At 43.3% G+C, this 27,782-nt stretch overlaps 2 protein-coding genes across 2 annotated transcripts; both read left to right on the top strand.

Moving 5' to 3' along the window:
• Positions 1-590: 590 nt before the first annotated feature.
• LOC139323743 (C-signal-like) lies at positions 591-6,524 on the top strand. Its single transcript, XM_070953210.1, has 6 exons — positions 591-734; positions 1,922-1,973; positions 2,723-2,913; positions 3,100-3,267; positions 5,691-5,801; positions 6,411-6,524. Exons 1-6 carry the CDS (start codon positions 591-593, stop codon positions 6,522-6,524), a joined length of 780 nt encoding a protein of 259 aa, XP_070809311.1.
• A 4,932-nt stretch (positions 6,525-11,456) lies between these two features.
• On the top strand, positions 11,457-18,660 carry LOC139323431 (C-signal-like). The gene is made up of 6 exons (XM_070952772.1): positions 11,457-11,604; positions 13,037-13,088; positions 14,523-14,710; positions 16,423-16,581; positions 17,914-18,024; positions 18,547-18,660. Exons 1-6 carry the CDS (start codon positions 11,461-11,463, stop codon positions 18,658-18,660), a joined length of 768 nt encoding a protein of 255 aa, XP_070808873.1. The 5' UTR covers positions 11,457-11,460.
• The last annotated feature ends 9,122 nt before the right edge of the window (positions 18,661-27,782 follow it).

Here is a 27,782-nt window from a genome sequence, read left to right as displayed (position 1 = left end):
TATTTGACTTTTTATAGGTTTAATAAAGTTTTGTTTTTAAAATCAAATAAATAAATAAATAAATAAATAAATAAATAAATAAATAAATAAAATGTACCATGGAGAATAAACATGGGCCTTGCCCTTTAACTGTTTCTACGTGTCACAGGAAACTGGTTCTTACACTTTAATAACTGTCACAGCATGATCACATGATCAAAATTTGGGCTTTTGTACAACTGGCAGGTATTCACGATGGTTGCAGCCACCCAGGGTCACATGATCGCCATTTGAGATCTTCCTAACCGGCTTCTGACAAGCAAAGTCAACGGAGAAAGCCCGATTCCCTTAATGACCATGTGATTCGCTTAACAACCATGGCACAAAAGGTCATAAAACCAGGCACGACTCTCTTTAACAATCGCCTTGCTTAGCAATGGAAATTCTGGTTCCCATTCCGGTTGTAAGTCGAGAATTACCCGTTGTTTGTGTTTAAGAGAATCCACTTCAGGCTAGCCTAATATTAGTAACCTCTTCTTATTTGGAGATGCAGATGTCTTAACCTCTCCAAAGGGGAACAGTGTTGAAGAGCAAAAGTCAAGAGTCTCAGGATGTTTCAAGTAGCTCGGAACGTCCTGGTGACCGGCACCAACCGGGGAATTGGGTTTGGACTGGTGAAAGAGCTGGTGAAGTTGAACCCGCCTTCTGGACATATTTTTGCAACTTGTAGGAACCCTACTGGACCTGAATCAAAGGCATGTAGAAGATCAGCATTAATTCAGCATCTTTAAGATACAAGCTGGGGTAATGTACTGATGTGGGCTTCCGTTGCAGGCATCAAGGAATTGAGGCATTTGAGAGAAAAGATTAAACCAGGATTTTTTGAATCACAGTCCATTGATTAATGCAACGTGGCTTGGAATTCAGACATCATGCTAAGATGTACCAAACCAGAAAATTCATCTGGTTTATGCACCTCCTGGATTATTTTAAATGAATTTAACACAAAGAGCAACAATACAACTATGATAATGTAAACAAAAAGAGATATATAAACAGCTAGTTCTGGTTAAGAAAATATTGTCTGCAAATTATAACATTATCTGATAAAAACAATCCATTAGGATATTCTGCTATAAAGGAATTGAAGAGGGGTGTGGTGGGTTAGAGATGAAGAGGCTTGCCTCCCACTCAGAAGGTTGAGAGTTCAATCCACGCAGCAGATGTCAGATATCAGGACAGAAAGCTAAAAATTCTGCTGTGAAGTCTGTGTAGGCATCAGGAACGGTGTCCAGCCAGTAAATACTCAGCTCTACTCAGTCTCACCGACTCCAACCCAAATAAAAGGGAATAAAGCAGTGGTGAAATTCAATTTTTTTCACTACCGGTTCTGTGGGTGTGGCTTGGTAGGTGTGGTGTGGCTTGGTGGGCATGGCAGGGGAAGGTTACTGCAAAATCTCCATTCCCACCCGACTCCAGGGGAAAGATACTGCAAAATCCCCATTCCCTCCCCACTCCTGAGGGAAGGATATTGCAAAATCCCCATGCCCTCCCCACTCCTGGGGGAAGGATATTGCAAAATCCCCATGCCCTCCCCACTCTGGGGGGAAGGATATTGCAAAATCTCCATTCCCACCCCGCTCCAGGGGAAGATTACTACAAAGTCCCCATTTCCTCTCAATCATCTGGGACTTGGGAGGCAGAGAATAGATGTGGGTGGGGCTAGCCAGAGGTGGTATTTGCTGGTTCTCTGAACTACTCAAAATTTCCGCTACCAGTTCTCCAGAACCTGTCAGAACCTGCTGGATTTCACCCCTGGATTAAAGGGTTATAAAAAGAAAAAAAAATCTGCTATATTGGAACTGAGATTGCAGATTATACTTTTAAAATATATTTTATCTATTCAGCCTGTTCTTTTTAACATTTTCTTTCTCAATTGCAGGCTTTGCAGAATTTTGCTAGTCAGCACGACAACACTCACGTGGTTCAATTAGGTATGGGATCGTTACTCTCTAGGTAATTATTGCAGTGAAAACCACAAAACATAATTATATCTATCATCATTAATTCCATGAGTATATACAAAATGTAGTGCAATTAATTGTCAGTTTGGGGATTTTTTTAATATCCGTTTCTCTAGTACCAGTGTAGTGATATCAATTCAACAGGTGAATAGTTTTTTAAATGGAGCAAATCTTCCTAAGATTCCTCCTGTTTAGAATTTATGGTAGAGGTAATTCCAGACCTGTTAATATAGCCTTACAATAAATAGCACCACTACAGCTAGTCTTCAATTGACAATCATTCATTTAGTGATTGTTCAAAGTTACAACGGAACTGAAAAAAGTGACTTATGACTGTTTTCACACTTACGACCATGGCAGCATCCCCTCAGTCATGTGATCAAAATTTGGACGCTTGGCAACTGGCATGTATTTATGACGGTTGCACTGTGCTCATCTCCTTTTCTTGGCTTAGGGAGCCAGCATTGCCTGAACAAAATTTCCATGGACATGTGGTCAGCATAGCTATAAGCCAAAAGCGCCCAGAACGCTGTTACATTTCCACCGAAGTGGTACCTATTTATCTACTCGCATTTGCATGCTTTTGAACTGCTAGGTGGGCAAATTTCATTGATGAGATCTAGGCCGCAAGGTTTTTTTCCTGTCTCCGAAGGTCTTTTCTTTTCCATTACACTTTTACTGATACCTGTCCTATTAGCTTTCCCCTCTGTGTGTGGTAGATACGACAGATCTTTCCAGTATCAGGCGGGCTGTGTCAGAAGTGGAATCCCATCTGAAAGGACGAGGGCTCAATCTGCTAATCAATAATGCTGCCGGAATGTCCCCGGGCCTTTTCCTGGAAAACGTGGATCAGGAAGATATGCTATTGTCATACAAGACCAATACAGTGGGGCCCCTCCTAATTGTCAAAGTAAGTCTGGTTTAGGTGCTGTATAGGTAGTCTTCTGGGAAGAAGAATGGGATCAGAGGTGGCACCAAGAAAAAGCTATGACTTGGGAAATAAAAAAAGGCCAGTGAGAATAAAACAAGGATCTGAAGGAGACCAAGGAAGAAGAGAAACATAAGACTTCGGCCTTCTGTTTCATATGTATTTTAGGAATTCCTGCCTCTCCTGAAGAAGGCTGCCAAGGAGACCACAAAAGAAAACATGGGAGGCAACAAGGCAGTTGTCGTCAACGTGTCCTCTATAGTTTCCTCCTTTGGACTGGGTTTTATATCCTTTGGACAACCTGTTCCTCCAATGTACCAATATCGTGTCAGCAAGGTAATTCAGAAACTTTGTTATTTTGAACATAACCAACAAGACAGTCCAAGTCCCTCTTGGGACAATCTTTAAAAAAGATGTTGAAAAATTGTCAAATTGAAATTGGAAACCATATTATTATTAATATTGAATGAAACAACATTAACAACTGGAGAAAGAGAATTGGTGAGGATTTTGGTTATAATGGGGAGAATTATAATTGCTAGATATTGGAAATTAAATGTTGACTTAAAATTAGAAGAATGGTACAATGAAACATGGAAATTTGCATTAAATGATAAATTGACTTGTGATATTAAAATTAGAAGTGGTATATATAAAGAAAATGTTTTTTGGAACACTTGGCAACCATTTGTGGACTTTGCACTTGGGAGATTGGATGAATCGGCACCAGTACCTTATCAAAAAGATTTCTGGAAGAATTGAAGACTTCAAGTTCCTAAAACTTCCTTTCCGTTTGTATAGCACGTTGGGGGAAAATTTTTTTTTCTTTCCTTACTATTGACTTTTTGTATTGATTTTTTTTTCCTTTTTGTTATTCCTTAACAATAAAAATATAATAAAAAACTTAAAAAAAAAAAGATGTTGAGACTTTAGAAAGAGTGCAGAGAAGAGCAGTGAAGATGATGAGGGGACTGGAAGCTAAAACATAGGAACTGGGTATGCCTGGTTTATTGTAAAGAAGGACTAGGGGAGACATGATCGCAGTGTTCCAATATGTTCCAATATGGCTGCCACAAAGAAGAAGGAGTCAAGCTGTCAGGGTTCCAAGTAACACCCCCAACAAAAATCAAACTCCGAGGCTTGTTCCTCAAAGCTAATTTTTATTAGAGATGTCATATTGGCACATCTGGGAAAACCCGAATCTGAAAGCTCCCGGGTTTTCCTCACCCACAAGAAAGTTCAAGACCTTGCCCACATCTCCCACATGTCCACATAGCTCCAATCAGTTCTTTCCCAAACAGAAGACATCCTCCAATTTCTTCTTTGCAAACCATGGCCTTGAACTTCTCTTAGAGAATTCTGTTATGGCTATCTCTACTTCACTCATGCAATCCCCCCTCCCAGCTTCCGCAACCATGCCGGGATCCTCAAGACACAAAGGTAATATGGCTTCCAGGCATGACACAAGCTATTCTCCAAAGCACCTGAGGGTAGGACAAGAAGCAACGGGTGGAAACTAATTAAGGAGAGAAGCAACTTAGAACTAAGGAGAAATTCCCTGACAGTGAGAACAATTAATCTGTGGAACAACTTGCCTCCAGAAGTTGTGAATGCTCCAACATTGGATGTTTTTAAGAAGATATTGGATAACCATTTGTCTGAAGCGGTGTAGGGTTTCCTGCCTGGGCAGGGGGTTGGACTAGAAGACCTCCAAGATCCCTTCCAACTCTGTTATTCTATTCTATTCTATTCTATTCTATTCTATTCTATTCTATTCTATTCTATTCTATTCTATTCTATTCTATTCTATTCCATTCCATTCCATTCCATTCCATTCTAGCTCCAGTAGCCTCTGATTAATGTGAAGCCTTCGTAAAGTGAAACTAGGCTGGGACCAAGGTTCAGAAGATGTGTGACCATCAGGGAAAGACTTGTTAAAATGATGATGAAAACTCAGGCCTGCACATGAAGGTTTTAGTTCTAGTTCTACTGATTTATTGAGGGTGGAGGGTTTCTGAACATTTTGTTACCAGCCTAGGTAACAACTTCAATGGAGTTTAGGGGATGTCCGTGTCGGTGCTCTGCTTGTAGAGGTTTTGTGTGATCAGAAGGTCTTGTGATGGGGACGTCACATCAGGTGAGGGTCATGCCAGGCGAGGGTCGTGGTGGGACTTGTGACGGGTAGGTTTGGGTCAGGTCAAGTGAGGGTCTTGTTTTCTGATGGGTCTTGTGATGGGTCAGGTGTGGGTCAACTTAGGTTCTCAAGACCCATGAGAATACAAGACCCTCACTTGACGCGACCCACACCTACCCATCACAAGTCCCGTCATAAAGACCCTCGCCTGACATGACTCTCACCTGATGTGACCTCCCCATCACAAGACCTCCTGACCACACAGCCTTTAAAGCAGAAGAACATCGACACGGACATCCCCTAAACTCTGCTGAAGATGTTACCTAGTCTGGCAACGAAACAATTGGAAACCAACCCACAAGCTCAAGAGAACGAACCTTCTCTCTCATCCTACACCCGAGTTACAGAGAATTGCCACTATTGCAAACTGATTTATTGCTAAATACCTACGCACAGGAATCTTCTAAGCCACGAGACAGCATCTGCTTGGAGCTAGGTCCACAGCACTCAAGGAGGGTTGGACTTAGTTCACTTGCCTCTATGTAGGGATTCTAGACTGAGCCCTCTTTTTATCCCCCCTTCCCCCCCAGTTCTGACATTCATTCTCTCACGCTTTGTTTGGTAGACGGCGCTGAACATGGTCAGTGCCTGCCTTGCAGAGGAACTGAAAAAGGATGGAATTGTATGTGTTCCGCTCCATCCTGGATGGGTGAAAACAGACATGGGAACAGAACAGGTACTATAAGGTGGCAGGGTGGTGGTGGTAATAAATATTCTCAAAAATTTGGAAATGATGTAAATGAGAGCCACTTTGATGCAGTCACCCAGTTGGCTTTCATGCCCAACCCTGTCTTAGCCCAACCTTGTCCTAAAACGGGACTAGAACTCACTATCTCCTGGTGATTGGCCCAAAGTCACCAACTGCTTAAGGTGGGACTAGGACTCACCATCTCCTGGTGATTGGCCCAAAGTCACCAACTGCTTAAGGTGGGACTAGAACTCACCATCTCCTGGTGATTGGCCCAAAGTCACCAACTGCCTAAGGTGGGACTAGAACTCACCATCTCCTGGTGATTGGCCCAAAGTCACCAACTCCCTAAAGTGGGACTAGAATTCACCATCTCTTGATGATTGGCTCAAGGTCATCCAACTGACTTTTGTGCCTAAGGCAGGACTAGAACTCACCACCTCCTGATGATTGGCTCAAGGTCACCCAACTGGCTTTCCAGTCCCAGAGTGTGAATCAAATTGAAAATTAAATCTTAAATAACAACAACAAGAATAATGAGAATAATAATGTAAACCAATTTGCAGACCCTTAATCCAGCTTCTCCTTTTCCTGCAGGCCCCCGTGACAGTGGAGACCTGTAGTAAGAGTATGATGAAGGTCATTGCTGGCTTAGATTTGTCATCATCTGGCACTTTTCTGGATTGGGAGGGGAAAAAAGTAGTCTGGTGAACAGAATCGGCATCCTTGATTTTCTCGCTGGGGAAAAGAATCATACTTTTGTGAACCGAAAGGAGAAATCTTCCCTCTGGTTTCTGCTGCAGGAGGAACCTTGTCCCTAAACACAGTTTGATGGCCTCTCTGTGGTTTATTATCAATAAACGCGCCCTCGTCACACAAAATCTTGCCATCACCTTTCATCCCAAGTGTGGGAGTGGATGCTGTTGCTATTTATTTGTGCTATTTATTTGTGTGAATTCCTGGCAAATAGATGGGGAAGAAATGGAGGTAGTGACAGATTTTATTTTCCTGGGCTCCAAGTTCACCGTAGACGGGGACTGCAGCCAAGAAATTAAAAGATGCTTGCTCCTGGGGAGGAAAGCTATGCCAAATCTAGATATCTTACTAAAAAGCAGAGACATCACCCTGCCAACAAAAGTGTGTATAGTCAAGGCGATGGTTTTCCCAGTTGCAATGTATGGCTGTGAAAGTTTGAACATTAGGAAGGCTGAGCACCAAAGAATTGAGGCCTTTGAACTATGGTGCTGGAGAAGACTCCTGAGAGTCCCTTGGACTGCAAGGCGATCAAACAGGTCAGTCCTAGAGGAGATCAACCCTGACTGCTCTTGAGAAGGCCAGATCCTGAAGATGAAGCTCAAATACTTTGGCCACCTAATGAGAAGGAAGGTCTCACTGGAGAAGAGGCTAATGCTGTGAAAGATTGAGGGCAAAAGAAGAAATGGACGACAGAGAACGTGGTGGCTGGATGGAATCACTGAAGCAGTAGGTGTGAGCTTAAATGGACTCGGGGGATGGTAGAGGGCAGGAAGGCCTGGAAGAATGTTGTCCATTGGGTTGCAATGGGTCGGTCATGACTTTGCAACTAACAACAACAACAAACAACATATATTGCTAGTTCATGGGCGATGTGCCATACGCTAAATAAATAAATGTTGACTTTACCATAAAATGGAAAATTTGGATACTTTTATGATGCTGACTGAACTGAACCTGAGGGCAAGATCATGAATCATGGATGAAAGCTTAAGAAGCTTAAGAAGGAAGTCCTGAGGAGAAATTTCCTGACAGTGAGAGCAATTAATCAGTGGAATATATTGCCTTCAGAAGTAGTGGGTGCTCCAACACTGGAGGATTTAAAGAAGAGACTGGACGGCCATTTGTCTGAAATTACGTAAGGTCTCCTGTTTGAGCAGGAGGTTGGATTAGAAGACCTCCAAGGTCCCTTCCGTTATTCTGTTATCCTGGATTCCGAAGCTGATTTCACACCCTGCACTGTATTATGGTACATTTCAGTATTGGTTTGTAGAATAAACCACAGTGGCTTGGTTCACACAATAGACTAAACACTAAACCATAAACCCAAGTTGGAAAATTTAAGTAGCTGCGTTCACACAACACATTACCCCAAAGCCAAACCAACCACATGACGGATTAATTCTCAAGGGTGAGGCTTGAGAAGATAGTCTATATATCATGATACATCAGATTTGTCTTAACTACTATAAATTATTGACTCACCTACAAGTGGCTGGATTCACCTATTAGAAGATGAGAAACTACAAGATTAGGTTCGCATAAAGACCAAGGCAAAGAAACCCCAAGATCACTTAGGAAATTGTGTGAACATGTGTTTGCATTTGTGTTTACATATTGTCCATTTTTGCAGGGGTGGACAAAATGGAAATACTCATTAAACACTCTTAAACACAATAGCGGGTAATTCTCGACTTACAACCTGAATGGGAATGAGAATTTCCATTGCTAAGCAAGGATATTGTTAAAGAGAGTCGTGCCTGGTTTTATGACCTTTTGTGCCATGGTTGTTAAGCAAATCACATGGTCATTAAGGGAATCGGGCTTCCTCCATTGACTTTGATTGTCAGAAGCCGGTTGGGAAGGTCTCAAACGGCGATCATGTGACTCTAGGGTACGGTGCTCCACCAAAGTGGTACCTATTTATCTACTCACGTTTGCATACTTTCGAACTGCTAGGTGGGCAAAATTCATTTATCAGACTGTTATCTACGGTGCAGCTTTTCTTTCTGTCTCCGAAGGTTTTTTCTTTTCCATTACACTTTTCCTGCACACATCAAATTAGGAACCAAGTGATTTTTATTGATACCTATCCTGTTAGCTTTCTCTTCTGTGTCTGGTAGATACGACAGACCTTTCCAATATCAGGCAGGCTGCGTCAGAAGTGGAATCCCATCTGAAAGGAAAGGGGCTCAATCTGCTAATCAACAACGCTGGCAGAAATTCCCAAGCCATTTAGCTGGAAAACATCGATCAGGAAGATATGTTAATGTCATACAAGACCAATGCAGTGGGGCCCCTCCTAGTTGTCAAAGTAAGTCTGGTTTAGGGGCCCAGGTGCTGTATAGGTAGTCCTCAGCTTGGAACAATTCATATAGTGACTTTTCGAAGTTACAAGAGCACTGGAAAAACTGACTCAGGATAGTTTTCAACACAACTGATGCAGCATCCTCACAGTCATGGGATCAAAATTCAGACACTTGGCACTGGTCCTATTTATGACTGTTGCAGTGTCCTGGGGTCATGTGATTCTCTTTTGAGATACTCTGACAACAAAAAAAGCCAATGAGAATAAAACAAGGATCTGAAGGAGATCCAGGAAGAAGAGAAATGTAAGATTTCAGCCTTCTGTTTCATATGTATTTTAGGAATCCCTGCCTCTCCTGAAGAAGGCTGCCAAGGAGACCACAAAAGAAAACAAGGCAGTTGTTGTCAACGTGTCTGTTGCTTATTTTCAAGGATCTGGCCCAATAACTCCAGCACACAAAGTAGATATTGAATCAGCAAGTATTTATTTATATGTCTATCTATCACAGGTGGTCAGCTGGAACTGCCCTCCGGACTGCATGGCTAGAGCTTATATACCTTGGAGGCAGAGTTAAGGTGAGGAGGGGTCAAGAGGTGAAGGGGGCTGTGGGAGTTAACCCTCACAGGTCTTTGCCTCGTGGTGTGGGCATTTATACGTGACAATGTCTACCGTCATTAGCTCCCTTGGGCTCCAAGGAGGTCAACCATGAACGAATGGGATCAGAGGTGGCACCAAAAAAAAGCCATGATGTGGGAAATAAAAAATGCCAGTGAGAATAAAACAAGGATCTCAATGAGACCTAGGAAGAAGAGAAATGTAACATTTTGGCCTATTGTTTCATATGTATTTTAGGAATTCCTGCCTCTCCTGAAGAAGGCAGCCAAGGAGACCACAAAAAAAATGTGGGAGGCAACAAGGCAGTTGTTATACAATACAATACAATACAATACAATACAATACAATACAATACAATACAATACAATACAATACAATACAATACAATACAATACAATACAATACAATTCTTTATTGGCCAAGTGTCATTGGACACACAAGGAATTTGTCTTTGGTGCATATGCTCTCAGTGTACATAAAAAGACAAGATACATTCGTTAGGAATCATAAGGTACAACATTTAATGATAGTCATAGGGTACAAGTAAGCAATCAAATCATACTAGGAAACAATAAATATAAATCGTAAGGATACAAGCAACAAAGTTACAGTCATGCAGTCATAAGTGGGAAGAGATGGGTGATAGGAACAATGAGAAGACTAATAGGAATAGTAATGCAGCCTAATGTGAATAGTTTGACAGTGTTGAGGGAATTATTTGTTTAGCAGAGTAATGGCGTTCAGGAAAAAAATGTTCTTGTGTCTAGTTGTCCTGGTGTGCAGTGCTCTATAGCGACATTTTGAGGGTAGAAGTTGAAACAATTTTCAGGGGTGAAATGCTCCTGGATTGGACCGGATCACCTGATCCAGTAGTGATTTTTTCCTGTGGTTCAGCAATCCGGTAGCTATCGCCGCCCGGGTGTCATTACTTACTGGTTATAACTGCGAACCGGTAGTAAAGGTAAGTAGAACCTACCCCTAGAGCGCTTCTGAACTGGTAAGGAAGGTGAGTAGATTTCACCCCTGTCCAGGATGCGAGGGGTCTGTAAATAGTTTCACAGCCATCTTTTTGACTCGTGCAGTATACAGGTTCTCAATGGAAGGCAGGTTGGTAGCAATTGTTTTTTCTGCAGTTCTAATTATCTGTTGAAGTCTGTGTTTGTCTTGTTGGGTTGCAGAGCCAAACCAGACAGTTATAGAGGTGGCAGATGACAGACTCAATAATTTGTCTGTAGAACTGGATCAGCAGCTCCTTGGGCAGTTTGAGCTTTCTGAGTTGGCGCAGAAAGAACATTCTTTGTTGAGCTTTTTTGATGACGTTTTTGATGTTAGGTGTCCATTTTAGGTCTTGAGATATGATAGAACCTAGAAATTTGAAGGCGTCTACTGTTGATACTGTAGACAACTGTGTTGTCTAGTATTGTAAAAGGTGTTAGTATGGGAGGGTTTCTTCTAAAGTCTACCACCATTTCTACGGGTTTGAGTGTTTTCAGTTCCAGATTGTTCTGGTTACACCACAAGGCTACTTGTTCAACTTCCCGTCTGTATGTGGATTCATTTATTTGGGTTATTCATTTGTGTGAATCTAGGCCTAAGAGGGAAGGTTCAGAAGCATCACAAAGAATGTGCAAATTGGGTGGGTAGCAGACAGCAGGTGTATTATATTTCTTCTGATCATTGGAGATGCTTTTCCCAACCATGTCAAGTGTCAAGGATTGGCTCAAAACATGCAAGGCCTGTTTTCCTTAGCAATTCTTCCCGCTGTGCTCTTGAAACACCCATCCAAGGAGCTGTCACCAAAACAATGCCTTAAGACCTTCTCTTCCCAGGGAAAGATTTGCATGACATAGCCCCAGGCAAATGAAGAGATTGTGTCAGGAGACACACCTCTTTCCTGAGTCCTAACACTATCATTACTAAACCACTGAACAAAGTCCAGGCAGTACAAAAAAGTAAGAGTTCAGTGAAAGGATGGCTCCGTTAGCTCATAGCATATTGGTGACCGGTTCCAATCGGGGAATCGGACTTGAACTGATCCAACAACTGGTGAAGATGGCTGAGCCTCCAGAACACATCTTTGCAACTTGCCGAACCCCAACCGGATCTGGAGGGAAGGTTTGTAGAAAGTTACCATGATTGAAGAGCAGGGTGAAGGCACCTTGTTGCTATCTAAGCAGCTTTGCTTTCCGTTTTTGAGGAAGGTGACACAGGTGGCTTCCCTATCGTCTGTAGTTATCTTAATATTGCTGCAGGATTAAAGCTACAGAGGATAGCAGATCCTACAGAGATACTTCTCACTCCAAGGAAGTAAGATATAAAGCTTAAAATAAAAAAGAAAAGAAAAGAAAAGAAAAGCAAACTGCTTAAAAATGCAGAAAAGAAAAAAGGCATTCACCTAGCCTCTGAAACAATAATATTTGCGTGAACCTCCTTACGGAGGGAATTCGACAGGTAAGCCAAAAGGCGTGGGAAGCGCTATCTTGCCGGCAATTACTGTGGGACAGATGTCATCATCTTGCCAGAGGAGATTGAAATAACAAAAACAATTAACTAAACTACAGCTCTAAAATGGATTACTTCTTGGTGACTCAGAAGTGAGATGGGGGTGAAGTGTCAAGAGTCACACAGACGAGGCAATGTTGCAAGGAAATAAGATCACTTGGGCAGAGTAAAAAAAAAATGTTCACTGGATATTGAAAGACAAGATAATTTTGTTGTCATTTTTTTTTTTTGAAGCATTGCTTTTGTTGTCTTAAGATGATGGGTTGCAGAGAGAAAATATGATCCAGGAAGCTCTAGGCCCACAAAAACAGGAAATCCCATACAGCTGCCAGCCACGGGCTACTAGAAGGACGACATTACCCCGAAAGCAAAATTAGAAGCTTTGCCACTCTTCAAAGCCTGCTTGTCTTGACTTGTTTTAAAATCACCTCAATGCACGTTCACTGACATGAGACATAGAACAGGAAGAGAGAGACAAAATCTAGATAATTCTCTCCCCCCCCCCACAACTCTAGTAGTAATCCAGAATGAATTATTTTCAGAAATACAGCCCTAGTTTCAACTTTTTGAAACGTTTTGCTGAACCAAAAAAGGAAAGAAAGAAATGAACTGGTGATTTATGGACTTGAGGGCTGAAAAAGGTAGATTATGGAAAGAAGGAAATTACGATGTAATCTTAGAGAAGGTAAAATTTAAAAAAAATATGCGTATAACTGCTAAAATCGGAAGGCACTTCTTGGTATGTTTTCTTCTTTCTTTTTGACTTCTGGTGACTGTATTTCTTTTTCCCTTTCTCATTACTTCCCCCCACCTCCATTCCTCTTTATCTTCAGTTCAGTATTTATATTGTTTTTGCTGAAATTTTTTTCATGAATTTTTTTTTTTTAAAAAAAAAAAAATACAGTCCGGTTTAAGTAAAAGAGATCGAAGAGCAATTAGAATGGCTTGGGAGAAAGTTCCTTAGGACCTAAGGATAGGAAGCCAATGTTTTCCATTGCTCCTCGGATCTTCTTCTCTTCTCTTGACGTCTTCTCTTTAATTCCAGACCTTGAATGATCTCGCTAGCAAGCATTCCAACATTCACATCATCCAGCTGGGTATGAGAGCTTCCTGTTTCTTTTCTGTTCCGATTTGACCTCTGTCTTTTTTAAAAAGAAATCCATTGGGAAATCTACATGGACTATGGACAGTTTGACTGTGCCGTATGTGTATCTTAGCTTTAAAACGTTTGTATCTCAGTGCAGGTAATGCTTGATTTACTACTGCCATTAACCCCAACATTTCTGTTGCTAAGCAAGATAGTCATTAAGTGAGTTTTGCCTCGTTTTAGCACCTTTCTTAACACTGTTGTTAAGGAAATAATTGCAGTTGTTAAATTAGTAACACTGTTGTTAAGTGAATCTGATTTTCCCATTGACTTTGCTTGTCAGAAGGTTGCAAAAAGGGAACACATGACCCCAGGACATTGCAACCGTCATAAATATGAGTCAGTTGGCAAGCGTCTGAAGCGTCGATCATGTGGCCATGGGGATGCTATAATGGTCGTAAGGATGAAAAAAAAGTCCCAAGTTACTTTTTTCTGTGCCGTTGTAACTTTGAATGGCCACTAAACAAATAGTTGTAAGTCAAGGACTGTCTATGCAAAGTGTCATGTAGGCACCAGCTAGGGCAACTGAAATTTGGTTCTTCCCAATTGCTGACCCACAATCCTCTAGGCCAGGGGTTTCCAACCTGTTGTGGCCCATCAGCGGCCTGTGCGGATTGTAGCTGATTCTGACAACGAGGAGGCTGTTGTGGTGCTGCGCCAGCAGCCTTTGCAGCTGGCACTCGAGTCGGACAATGAGGAGGCTGGAGAAGATGTGGTGCCAGAGGCGGGGATTCAGCCAGGGCCTTCAGAACCTCCAGAAGCTCCTTTAAGTGAAGAGGACGAAGAGGAGGAGCCTCTTCTCGATGCACGGGCACGCAGAGCTGCCAAAAGGCAGGAGTGGCTCCTCAGGAGGAGGTCTCCTCGAGAGTAAGGCTTGGGGCTAATTGGCCACTCCCTTAGCCTATTTAAGGAGGAACGCCGACTGAAACAATTTGTAGGGAACAACTTTAGTTCACTTTCCTTCGTGTCTGGATTCTCTGCAAATTGCTTCTGGGCTTCCTGCCAACCATAGTAAGATTGTGATTACTTTATCTTTGGTTTCTTGTAGGTTTCTTAAGAAAGTTTATTAACAGCCTTTGTTTAAAAAAGACCAAGTTATTTCAATAAATTAAGTTTTGTACAGAATTTGTGTGTGCTGCGTTCTTTGGGGTCCATAGCTAGGGCAGAACACAACCTTGGCTACTTTATGATTTGTGGACTTCAATTCCCAGAATTCCTCAGCCAGTATGGATTCCCCATCCCCATGAATTCCTCAGCCAGGAGCTCTGAGAGTTGAAGTCCACAAATTGTAAAGGGGCCAAGGTTGGAGACCCCTGCTCTAGGCCCCACATCAGCTTTTGGCTTCCCTGATAAGGATCTCGTTTTTTTCATATGTCCATGGAAGAGGTGGAGGATCAGTCCAGTGTGAAAGCAGCTGCTTTGGAGGTTGAGTCTCTTCTACACGGTAAAGGCTTAAATCTTCTGATCAATAATGCCGGTGTGAACTCCTATGCCACTCTGGAAACTGTGGAGCAGCAAGAGATGCTGTCTGCTTTCAATACCAATGTGGTAGGGCCCATCCTTGTGGTTAAGGTAAGAGAATCATTGTCTTCTTTCTGGGAAAGAAACAGGAGAATGATGATTTGGTCTTGTGTATTATGAAATACGGTAGACTAAACCAACAGTGGAGAAGCTATGGCCCTCTAAGAGGTGTTGGACCACAGCTCCCAATATTTATTACCACTGACCACGCAGGTGGCTGGAATTATTTAACAATGCCGGATAGACTACTGATTCCCATCCTATCATGGTTGCAGGAACTGGGTATGTCTAGTTTAATGAAAAGAAGGACTAGGGGAGACGTGATAACAGTGTTCCAATATCTGAGGGGCTGCCACAAAGAAGAGGGAGTCAACCCATTCTCCAAAGCACCTGAGGGCAGGACAAGAAGCAATGGGTGGAAACTAATCTAGGAGAGAAGCAACCTAGAACTAAGGAGAAATTCCCTGACAGTTAGAACAATTAATCAGTGGAACAACTCGACTCCAGAAGTTGTGAATGCTCCAACACTGAAAGATTTTAGAAGATGTTGGATAAGCATTTGTCTGAAGTGGTGTAGGGTTTCCTGCCTAAGCAGGGGGTTGGACTAGAAGACCTCAAAGGTCCCTTCCAACTGTTATTCTAACTTTATCTATCATGTCCTATAATATTATCATATTCTATGATAAATCTTATGATCTATGACTGTCCAATCATACTCAGCCAATAAAGAATTCCATTCCATTCTATTCCATTGTAAAGTGTTATTAACACGTAGAAGTTAAAGTTAAAACTGAAGTCGGTTCAGTGATCAGAGAAATGTGTAAAGATTGTTGGGACTTTGAATTGGACGTGAGATGGAAGTGTGACTAAAGAGTTGTGAAAGAGAATAATAAGAAGGAATGGGTCTGCTAAGACCAAAGAAAATCGGAAGCAAAGGTAGCCTTAGTCAACAAAAATAATGGGTAATATCTTTGTTGTTGTTAGTTGCGAAGTTGTGTCTGACCCATTGCAACCCCATGGACAACATTCCTCCAGGCCTTCCTGTCCTCTACCATCCTCTGGAGTCCATTTAAACTCACGCCGACTGCTTCAGTGACTCCATCCAGCCACCTCATTCTCTGTCGTCCCCTTCTTCTTTTGCCCTCAATCTTTCCCAACATTAGGCTCTTCTCCAGTGAGTCCTTCCTTCTCATTAGGTGGCCAAAGTATTTGAGCTTCATCTTCAGGATCTGGCCTTCTCAAGAGCAGTCAGGGTTGATCTCCTCTAGGACTGACCTGTTTGATCGCCTTGCAGTCCAAGGGACTTGCAGGAGTCTTCTCCAGCACCATAGTTCAAAGGCCTCAATTCTTTGGTGCTCAGCCTTCCTAATGTTCCAACTTTCACAGCCATACATTGCAACTGGGAAAACCATAGCCTTGACTATATGCACTTTTGTTGGCAGGGTGATGTCTCTGCTTTTTAGAATGCTGTCTAGATTTGCCATAGCTTTCCTCCCCAGGAACAAGCGTCTTTTAATTTCTTGGCTGCAGTCCCCGTCTACGGTGATCTTGGAGCCCAGGAAAATAAAATCTGTCATTACCTCCATTTCTTCCCCATCTATTTGCCAGGAATTGAGAGGGCCGGATGCAATTATCTTAGTTTTCTTAATGTTGAGTTTCAAGGTAATTTATAAAAAGATAAGTAAATGATTCTGATACTAGTCATACAGTTCCTGGGTCATCGTGGCCTTATTTCACAACTTAACGTATCTCGTTTCCTTCAGGAATTTCTGCCTCTGCTGAAGAAAGCAGCTCGAGAGACAGCCATAAAGGAGATGAGTTGCCAGAGGGCAGCCATCATCAATATAACCTCCAAGTTGGCCTCCATTGAACGGGGCTTTGAAGTTATGAAGGGACCGATGTACCCTTATCGTGCAAGCAAGGTAGGTTTTCCTTGGAGGGACACATTATTCCTTTCATTCAGAAGAATTAGCTGGTGAGATAGCAGAACATGTCTATGTGTCCAGTTTATCAGATCTTGTCTGCTCTTAGGGACATTTCATTCATTCATTCATTCATTCATTCATTCATTCATTCATTCAATTTATATCCCACCCGTCTTCCTTGGATCTGACTGGGAATTATTCAGATGGTGCCCATTCAGAGCAACAAAGATGATTAGGGGACTGGAGGCTAAAACATATGAAGAACGGTTACAGGAACTGGATATGTCTAGCGTGATGAAAAGAAGGACCAGGGGAGACATAATAGCAGTGTTCCAATATCTCAGGGGCTGCCACAAAGAAGAGGGAGTCAAGCTATTCTCCAAAGCACCTGAGGGCAGGACAAGAAGCAATGGGTGGAAACTCATCAAGGAGAGAAGCAACTTAGAACTAAGGGGAAATTCCCTGACAGTTAGAACAATTAATCAGTGGAACAACCTGCCTCCAGAAGTTGTGAATGCTCCAACACTGGAAGTTTTTAAGTTTTTAAGTTGGATAACCATTTGTCTGAAGTGGTGTAGGGTTTCCTGCCTAAGATGGGGTTGGACTAGAAGACCTCAAAGGTCCCTTCCAACTCTGTTATTCTATTCTATTCTATTCTATTCTATTCTATTCTATTCTATTCTATTCTATTCTATTCTATTCTATTCTATTCTATTCTATTCACTTACAATCATTGGCCACCCTTCTTAAAAATGTGTTGTAGATGTGACACATCTAAAAAAGGGGCAGACTTTTGTTTGCGTAGACATCGTGCTGTTTTTTGGGGGTTCTGCTACTGATTACCCTGGTTCTCTGTTGCTTAAGTCTTTGCCTTCTCTCCTTTAGGCCTTTCACATCTGCACCAGCAGTGAAATCCACTTTCCTTCGCTACTGGTTCAGGAACAGGAGCGCGTGCCTCTCCTGCACATGCACAGAGAGTAAAAAAAAAAAGGGACGTAATGACCTCCCAGCGGGTGGGTGGAGCCTCTCACTCGCGGCGCTACCGGTTTACGCGAGCCGGATAGATCCGGCCGGATTTCACCGCTGATCTGCACCCTTTAATCCTTTCACCTTTTAAGCCCTTTTAGTCCTTTGAGATTACAGTTCCAATGCAGCCAGAGGTTAGGGAATCATATTCCAGAATATTTGAAAGGGGTAAAACCCGCCCTTCTTGCCATCAATCATGCCAATGCTTTGATAGCAGGGGGTTGTGTGATTGGGTCAGGCATCAGAGCAGAGAAGAAAGAAAAGGATGAGGACCTGATCTTAGGAGTTTAATTTTCTTTGCAGGCTGCTTTGAACATGGTGACGGTCTGCTTCGCTTTGGAACTGAAAGAGGAAGGGATCTTGTGTACTGTAATCCATCCCGGCTGGGTGAAAACAGACATGGGAACGGAGCAGGTACCACAAAGGATGTAAGAGGGAGAGCCAGGGTTTACTACAGAGACAACAGTGGTCCCATGTTGGAGCTGAGATGGGATAACGTATCCGTCTCACTGCTCTTTGATCTTCAGTAGCTTTTCATACTGTGGACCATAAAATCCTTTTGAATCAACTTCAGGGGCTGGGAGTGGTGGCACCATTTTGTGATGGTTCTTCTTCGGTGCTGGTGACATCTACATGTAAGGTGAGGTCATCTATCATGTTAAATGAGGTCATCCATCAGTTTGGGGTCAGATACCATCAGTATTACATCTGAACCCTGGGCCAGCTCTGAGTTAGGCTGGAGAATTCTGGGACTTGAAGTCCATGCATCTAAAAGTGGCCAAGGTTTGGAAACATGATGCTATGCTATACAGTGGTTGTAGCAGCTACTCTTTTGTTCCTGTTATTTTAGCCAGAGAGGGAGAATGAATGGGTGAGGGTACAGGGCTCAAATTTTCTTCCTTGAGGATAGTAACCCTGCTTCTCTTTCTCTCTCAGGCTCCTGTTACTGTGCAGAACAGTGTGCAAGGCATCCTCAATGTGCTTGCTAATTTATCATCAGCCTCCAATGGGGCCTTTCTCGACTGGGAAGGCAACACACTCCCTTGGTGAGATGGGCTTGTTCTTTCCACCAAGAAAAAAAAAAGATGTCTTTTTTTAATTGTATTTTTGTATCGCTGTTGTGTTTTTAGTGTTTGTATCATGAATGGTTTATATTTCATTTGCTGTAAGTTACCAGGGTAGTTCTGATTTTGATGGTTTAGAAAAGTATTAAATCAACCAACCAACCAACCAACTACCAACCATCCAACCATCCAACCATCCATCCATCCAACCAACCAACCAATCATCCAACCAACCAACTATCCAACCATCCATCCATCCATCCAACCAACCAACCAACCAACCAATCATCCAACCACACAATCAACCAACCAACTACCAACCATCCAACCATTAATCCATCCAACCAACCAACCAACCAACCAACCATCCAACCAACCAACCAATCATCCAACCAACCAACCAACCAACTACCAACCAACCAACCAACCAACCATCCAACCAACCAACCAATCATCCAACCAACCAACCAACCAACTACCAACCATCCAACCATCCAACCATCCAACCAACCATCCATCCATCCAACCAACCAACCAACCAACCAACCAACCAACCAATCATCCAACCAACCAACTACCAACTACCAACCATCCAACCATCCAACTATCCAACCATCCATCCATCCAACCAACCAATCATCCAACCACACAATCAACCAACCAACTACCAACCATCCAACCATTCATCCATCCATCCATCCAACTAACCAACCAACCAATCATCCAACCAACCAACCAACCAACCAACTACCAACCATCCAACCATCCAACCATCCAACCATCCAACCATCCAACCATCCAACCATCCAACCATCCATCCATCCATCCATTCATCCATCCAAACAACCAAACAACCATCCAACCAATCAAGATGGAAACTTTCACTAGGGAGTGACCTCCAACTTTTAATTTGTTTGTATTGTAGATAAAGTCCTTGGCTGGAATCAACTTCAAGTCTAAATTAGTTGTGGATTTGTCATCCATAAATATGACTTACCTCTGCTGGAAATCATGCAACTTAAAGTATTCTCCAGCTCTTTTTGTGACTCTTAGTTGTTATATTGTTATTATGGTTGGTTGCATAATCTGCCAAATGTTTAGACTGGATTTGGCATTTTTGTTCACCTATTGAGCCTTTCTCATGGACGTGGGATAGGCCGATGCTGTTGCTTGATGATGTTAGTGGTATTGCCATGGGATGTAAGTTATTCCAAGTGAAACTGCCTTTTGCAATTGACAGATGATTTTGTCAATGCTGATGGTACTCAAGTGGTGTCCAAGTGTTTTGGAACTGAACCCAATGCACCTACTATTGTTACTATTATTATAATCATGGTTGGTCACCCAACCAGTCAGATGTTTAGAGTGGATTTGGCAATTTTATCTACCAATTGAGTTCTAAGAATCTGTTGTGACCTAGGCTTCCTGAGTCATTAAAACACACGAGTAGTCCCAAAAACCTCTTTTATTGCAACAGCTGTGAATTACGTTCATTCACAGCTGAGTCCCAATTAGTTGCAAAACGTCCTTCAGGAGAAGTCCTTCGGGATAATCACCAACTTTTATCTCCCTTGACACTCTGCCAAAGACCTGTACGTGGCAAAGCCACACGGATTCCAGAATCAAACAGAGATGCTGACTGGGAGCAGAATTAACAATGTTGCCTTCCTGCAAAGTGCCATGTGCCTTTGCTCCTCTTTTAAGCCTTATGGGAGGGGCCAATCTTCTCCTGGCCTTACTCCCGAGTTGTCCCTTTTGTTTTAACTGTTCATGCCTTCTGGCAGCTCTGTGCATGTGCGTAATAGGAACAGGATCATCCTGTTCCTCTGCCTCTCTGCTGTCTGACTCTAGAGGCTCTGGAGTCCGCGCATCACTCCCAGATGGCCCTGGCCCTATCTCTGCCTCCGATGCAGAGCCCTCGTCCAGGCCTTACCCAGGCTCCAGGACTGGCCCATGTTATTTGATGGTGTTAAAAGTATTGTTATTGCAGGGTGTAAGCTGTTATTATTATTGTGGTTGGTTCTACAGTCAGCCAGATGTTTAGACTGGATTTGTTATTTTATTGCATATCAAGTTATTATTATTATTGGACTTATCTTCATTTTCTTTTGTGAAGCACCAATCTAAAGAAATAAGTCATTGTTTCACTCTCCATACATGACCCCTGCTGCTTAAACTACTTGCTGTTCAACTGTTAAGTCAGGCAGGCAGTCACATTTTAAGACTTTAAACATTAAAACATCGATGTGTGACCAAATATTTACGGTCTATAGATGTATGGCAGTGAGGGAATAGATTCAAAATATTTTTAAAATAAAATATGATAAAGAATTTCAATTTCCAAAGGCTGCAATAAAAACCGTTAGAAATGCCTTAACCTTCTTTTTCGGATCTCTTCCACAGGACCGCCGGTCTAACATGACATGTTTCATAGTTCAATATATCACCTGTTTCTTCCATTCATAGATAGATAGAAATGAAAAAAAAATCCCCACCCCCCCGGAGGTCCTCTGGAGGCCGAAAACGCCCCGTTTGACAACTTCCGGTCCCACCGGAAGTTGTTAAAGGGGGCGTTTTTCAGCCTCCAGAGGACCTCCAGGGGGGGAAAAGGCCGTTTTCGACCTCCCCAGACTCCTAGAGGGGCCCTGGAGCCAAGTGAGAAGGAAAAACGGGCCTACCAGGCCATCGCATGCCAGGAGCTGGGAGGGGGGGGCACATGCAAATACACGGGGTTGGGGCATATAGAATTATGGCTGTGGGCACGCGTGCACAAGCCCCTCCTGCGCCCCCTCCTCCTGGCATGCAATGGCAAAAAGGTTAGCCATCTCTGGTATAGGGTTTCCTGCCTGAGGAGGGGGTTGAACTGAAGACCTCCAAAGTCCCTTCCAACTCTGTTATTCTATACGTCTAACTCTGGATGAGCAACCTTTCACAGTCCTGAAGACAGAAACTTTCTCCAGGTTATGCCAGTTTATTTCTTCAAGTAGAAACATTTTATATAGAGGTAGAGTCTACAAATTGAGCCTCCACCTGTTGTGATTGATTATTTTATCTATTTAGCCTGACTAAGTTGCACAATCTTATTGTCCTTCAGCTATAATCCCTGCATTTATGACACTCTGCAACAAGAATCCTTAATTGCATTGTAGATGATTATTTCTCTCCTGCAACTGTTTCTGAATGGTGACTTCACTGTACCTTCATGGTTACCATGTCAGTTTTCACCCAGCCAAGGTGGATCAAAGGGCATAAAATTCCATCTTTTTTCAGTTCCCGGGCGAGGCAGGCAGTGACCGTATTCAGAGCAGCCTATAAAACAAAATCAATCTTTAACAAGGTCAACTTTGTCAATTCTTTCTCCTCCCAGAAGCTAAACTTCTGATTCTTTGGTCCAAAGAGCAATTTTAGTTAGCGAGTCAAGGGAATTAAAAACTACCCGGTGATCTAATTCGATAAATTCTGGTGGTTCTTGTTGTCCTGGCACAGCACTTCCCAAACCTGGATCAAATTATCCAAAAATTGTGTAAAAATGTTTTTTCTTTGTGTAACCACAAATGGACCCCCTTACAACAGGCACATTTAAATGGACTTGAAGATTTCCACGGGTACGAAATATATTTGAAAATCTCCCAAAGCGTTTCCATGAAGATGAAAAATCAATGAAATTACCAGCGGTAATCTGTAGGAATTACATAAATATCATTCAATGCTATTGTTTTTATAACGCAGGCATGACCTGCGTTTAGTGACTGTTCAAAGTTACAATAGTGCTGAAAGAAGGGATTTATAACTAGTCTTTGAAGTCCAGGAAAGATAAGTGGTTTTGGATGTAATGCAAAATTTTTTTTCCAACTGCAATTTATGGCTGCAAAACTTGGACTTTGAAAAAGGCAGATAGGAGGGAGAAGGGTGGATGCCTTTGAACTGGGATGCTGGAGGTGACGATTACGTATCCCATGGACCGCAAAAACAACAAAGAAAGAAGTCCTAGATCGAAGCGGTACATAAGTCTAAGTGCTATTGCTATTGGGACAGGAGCCTGTATCTAAATATAGGAAGAGAAGCAATGTTAAAGCTCTCACCCATGCCAATTGTATCAGTCACACAGTGTTCATAAAGCATGGAAATCGTGCTCTGTGCAAGTGGAAGAAGCCTTAATGCTGGGAACTTTGGCTGTAATAAACATACTTCTAAAGAGGAGATGTTCTCCAGGAGCACAGATCACAATGAGCATATCTTCTAAGAGCATTTTGACTTTCTACAGACCTTTTCTTGAGGGCCATCTGTTGTGGTCCGTCCGCAGCCTGTGAAGCTGCGGAGTTGGACAGAGATGAGGCTGAGGAAGAACATGGGCCAGTCCTGGAGGTTGGGGAAGAGCTAGATGAGGGAGGCAGAGATGGGGCCAGGGCCATCGGGGAATGATGTGTGGACTTTGGAACCTCCAGAGGCTGACACCGGGAGCCACAAAACCTGGGTGGGTGTGGCCAACTCGATGTCACTCACTTCCACCAGTCACATGATCCCCCTAGCCGCGACTACCCAGCCAGTCATTAGGACAAAAAACCGGTTGTTAAAAAACACCAGGAATCAAAAAACTCTTTTGACATCTCTCTCTCTCTCCCCCTCTCTCTGTATCTCTCTGTCTCTGCCCTGGCCACTTCTCCATCTCCCGCCGTCGCCCTTATCTTCTCAGGCCAGGCAAGGAGGGAGAGGGGTGGGGCCATCCAGTGGTGGGATCACTTGACATGGAGTCACAGCAGAGGGCCCAAAGAGCCACATGGGGCTCCGGAGCCACAGGTTGCTGACACCTACGCTGGTGGAATAGGCAGCCCAGCAGTTCAAACTACCTTTCCCCAAAAGTTATAATCCCCCAAAATCAAATAGATAATGCAACTTGAAATCAAAATTTATCCTTTTCCAAAGACACTGGATTTGACCTTCTATTTCCAATCATTTGTAAATTGTACACGGGCCAGGGCACTAGTCCACAGTCACAAGTTGCAGCTTTCATAGAAAAGAACACAGCGTGATAAACAACACAATTATCTGACATTTAAAGCTCTAGCAACGGTGAGTTACCAAAGCAGCAACTTAAGAGATTTGTTATCAGTTGCCAACAGACTTCTACCCTTCTCTCAAGCCAATGGCTTGATGTAGAAAGTCTGCACACAAACTAGTAGGGACAAACCCAAGTGACAACTCTACGGAACTGGGAAGAAGGGAGCAATTTAATTATGATCAATTGAATGCATGCCAAATGCTAAATGAAGGCACTGTGAGTTCCTGGATTTGACCCACTGAAGCAGTGAAGTCCAAATTAATGTCACCAAGTTCCAGGTCTCTTCTGGGTCATTGGTCAGAAAGAGGACAAGGCCGCAGGGAGGAAAGTAAGATGGTTAGATGTTCGCATCCAGATTTGTGGAAGCCCACAACCTCAAGAACTAACTCGTTCAGAACCAGGCAACTCCTTAATCAAAGGATCCAATGGGGTGAAGATCTTGAGTATCTTGAGTCCTGGTGTTGGGCATCTATTCATCAAACCCCCCAAAACTTCCATCTCGGGGTGTTACCTGTGCCTCATACCCTATACGTTCAGTCTTCAGCCATGTACCTGGATATTCTATGGTTGAGTGACTCCCATATATCGACACCCCCCACACCACTTGATAAATGGTTTCATAAGCTTCCCAACCACCCTTCCATCCTCCACCATTCAGTCAGAACTGAAGAAGCTTCTTGGATGAGAAGCAAAATGTCTTCAAGGAAAATCAAAGCCCAGTTGCCTTTTGAAAAAGCACCTTTGGGACAACCCTGACTTGGATAACCAAGGATCGCCATAGACTTTCCCAACCACCCATACAACATTAAGATCAAAACGAGATAAAAAGAGCTGCGGTGGCGCAGTGGTTAGAGTGCAGAACTGCAGGCTACTTCTGCTGACTGCTGGATGCCAGCAGTTCGTCAGTTCGATTCTCACCAGGCTCAAGGTTGACTCAGCCTTCCATCCTTCTGAGGTGGGTAAAATGAGGACCCAGATCGTTGGGGGCAAGAGGCTGACTCTGTAAACTGCTTAGAGAGGGCTGTAAAGCACTGTAAAGCGGTATATAAGTCTAAGTGCTATTGCTCTTCTTTCCTTCCTTCCTTCCTTCCTTCCTTCCTTCCTTCCTTCCTTCCTTCCTTCCCTCCCTCTCTCCTTCCCTCCCTCCCTCCCTCCCTTGGTGGTGCAATAGTTAGAATGCAGTATTACAGGCTAACTCTGCCCACTGCCAAGAGTTCGATCCTGATGGGTTCAAGGTTGATTCAGTCTTCCATCCTTCTGAGGTGGGTAAAACGGGGATCCAGATTGTTGGGGGGAAATATACTGACTCTGTAAACCGCTTCGAGAGGGCTGTAAAGCACTGTGTAGCGGTACATAAGTCTAAGTGCTATTGCTATCTGATAGGGGACGGGATGCTAGTGAACCTATGGCCAGGATTTGACGTCAGCAAAAGAAAATACTAAAAGCATCCCACAAATTCAGAACCATTGGAAAAGACATAACTGCTCCAGACTAGGTCTGCAGGAAAGTCCAATCCATTCAAAATGGGCATCAAAATTGCATGTTTATCACCCAACCCCCGTGTTCTGCATTGTACATGCAATATACCGTATTTTTCAGAGTATAAGACGCACTTTCCCCCGCCCCTAAAAGAGGCTGAAAATTTGGGTGTGTCTTATACTCCGAATGTAGCTTTTTCAAAGCTTTTTTTCAGCCCTAGCGGGGTGCTAACAAGGCACAAGCGAGGGAAGAGATCTTCCCAGTTTTGCCTGCTCCCTCGACTCTCCGCTATGCTTTAAGGAGGCACTGGCGAGTGAAGCAAACTCCATGCTTTGCTCAGACTCTCAGCTGTTCTTTAGAAGCTTTTTTTCCAGCCCTAACTAGGTGCTAGCCGAGTGAAACGATCTCCCTGTGCTTTGCCTGCTTTTCTCATTGCTGCTTCTTCTCAGCTGTGCCTTAGAAGCTGCTTTTTTTATCTCCAAGTAGGGGATAAAAAACTAACAAACTAATGTGCTGAAGCTGACCAGACTAAGGACGCTAGCCAGATGAATACCTGGTAGGCAGATTTTTTTCCCCTATTTTCCTCCCCAAAAACTAAGCTGTACTCTTATACTCCGGTGCGTCTTATACTCTGAAAAATACGGCAAATAAGCAAGGAGATGGGTTTGGTCATGCAAAGCCTAATTGGTTAAAATATAATTGAAACCTGACTGATTTTTTTACCATCATTTTAACATCTGGGATTTTTCAAGTTACATCTGTTTCATGAACTCCCAGCTTCACTGGTGGAAAAAAATGGAATTTTTTTTTTTTGACCTCTGGTGCAATAAGAGAAAAAATATTAGACTTCTAGTCCAGGAGAGGGGAGGGTCAACCTCAGAAATCCAGGTCTTCAATTTCAGCCCTGCCCGAAAGAATGTTAGAGCTCATACTTTTCAGCTTAAGTCGTGAAAAATGCATTAATGTTTGTGAAGTAACTTCAGGTCGAAATTTCCCTTCTAAAGCCAAAACTACATTTCAATCTGGTTTTTTCCTGCTTTACCACTGGCTTGCGAAGTAACAAAACCTCCTCTCCCTGCTCTACTCAAAAGGGAAGCCCAGGTAGTCCTCGTTTAGCGACCGCGGCGAAGGTGGAGATGAAATTGTATCTTTCCAACCGGTTCTCGCATTGCAATTTTCACAGGTCTGTAAGGAGAAGGAGAGCTGATGTTAAGATCATCAAAGGGTGTGTAATGCTTCTCTTAGCGACTGCTTCATTTAACGACCGAGTTGCTGGTCGCAACACATTCTCTCTGCCTTTCACAATACGCATTTTTGTGACTTTCCCTGGGGTATTGCATGATAGCTAAAAAAACCAAAAACACTTCCCTATCAGGGGAGGCAGTAAAGGGAGTTATAAAATTGATTTGTAAGAATTGAGTTATGCCATAGAAATGTTAGCTTAAGGTGATTTTGGAAAGAGGGAGTTTTCATTTCTTTTCCAGATCATAATTACATGTTGCTATGACAGCTGGATTAGGTGAAATCACCTCTGATGGCAGCGAGCCCTGCAAGATGACACGTATTTTTATGGGATGGGGCGAAGGGAAAGGTTCGTGGCTAGCTGCAGCACCGACATTGCAAGGCAGGATGAGGCCAGAGTTCCTGCAAGGGGGAAATGGATCTGCCCCACTCGGGGTCTGCAATGCCAAGCAAATTGGATCGGCTTTGGCTTCAGCGACTCCAAGAGAAAATACGAGCTTGGCAGCAGCCGTTTCGAACAAGCCGGAGCAGAAACGAGAAGCCCTGCTCTTGAAAAGAGAGATAGGAGAGATGGCTCCTTGGTTGCTCTCTGAGCTTGCTTGTTTTCTTGCCGACCTGCACCGATGATGTTATCTAGTTTGGGTAAATGAAGATTAACAGCATTGGAAGGGATCTTGTAGGTCATCTAGTCCAACCTCGCTGTCCAAGCAGGAGACCCTACACCAGGGGTCTGCAACCTTAAACACTCAAGAAGCCGTTTGGACCCATTTCCTACAGAAAAGGAAACACCGGGAGCCACAAAACTCGGGTGGGCGTGGCCAACTCAACGTCACTCACTTCCACCAGTCACATGACTCCCCCATAGCCACGCCTACCCAGCCAGTCATTAGGACAGAGAACCAGTTGTTAAAAAACACCGGGAATCAAAAAACCCTTTTGACATATCTCTCTCTCTCCCTGCCTCCCTCCCTCCCTCCCTCCCTCCCTCCCTCCCTCCCCCCTCTCTCTGTATCTCTCTATGTCTCTCTCTCTCCCCCTCTCTCTGTATCTCTCTGTCTCTGCCCTGGCTGCTTCTCCATCCCCCACTGTCTCCCTTACCTTCTCAGGCCAGGCAAGGAGTGACTGGGAGGGGAGGGAGAGGGGCGGGGCCAACTAGTGGTGGGATCATTTGACATGGAGCCACAGCAGAGGGAGAGCCAAAGAGCCGCATGCGGCTCCGGAGCCACAGGTTGCTGACACCTGCCCTACACCATTTCTGACGAATGGCAGTCCAATCTCTTCTTGAAAGCCTCCAGTGATGAAGCTCCCCCAACCTCTGAAGGCAACTT

The sequence above is a fragment of the Pituophis catenifer genome, unplaced genomic scaffold (assembly GCF_029215685.1).
Source record: "Pituophis catenifer annectens isolate HBS135680 unplaced genomic scaffold, rPitCat1.0.hap2 SCAF_13, whole genome shotgun sequence".
Lineage (NCBI taxonomy): Eukaryota > Metazoa > Chordata > Lepidosauria > Squamata > Colubridae > Pituophis > Pituophis catenifer.
Note: the sequence above shows the minus strand (reverse complement) of the source record. Positions and strands in the feature narration are given on the sequence as shown.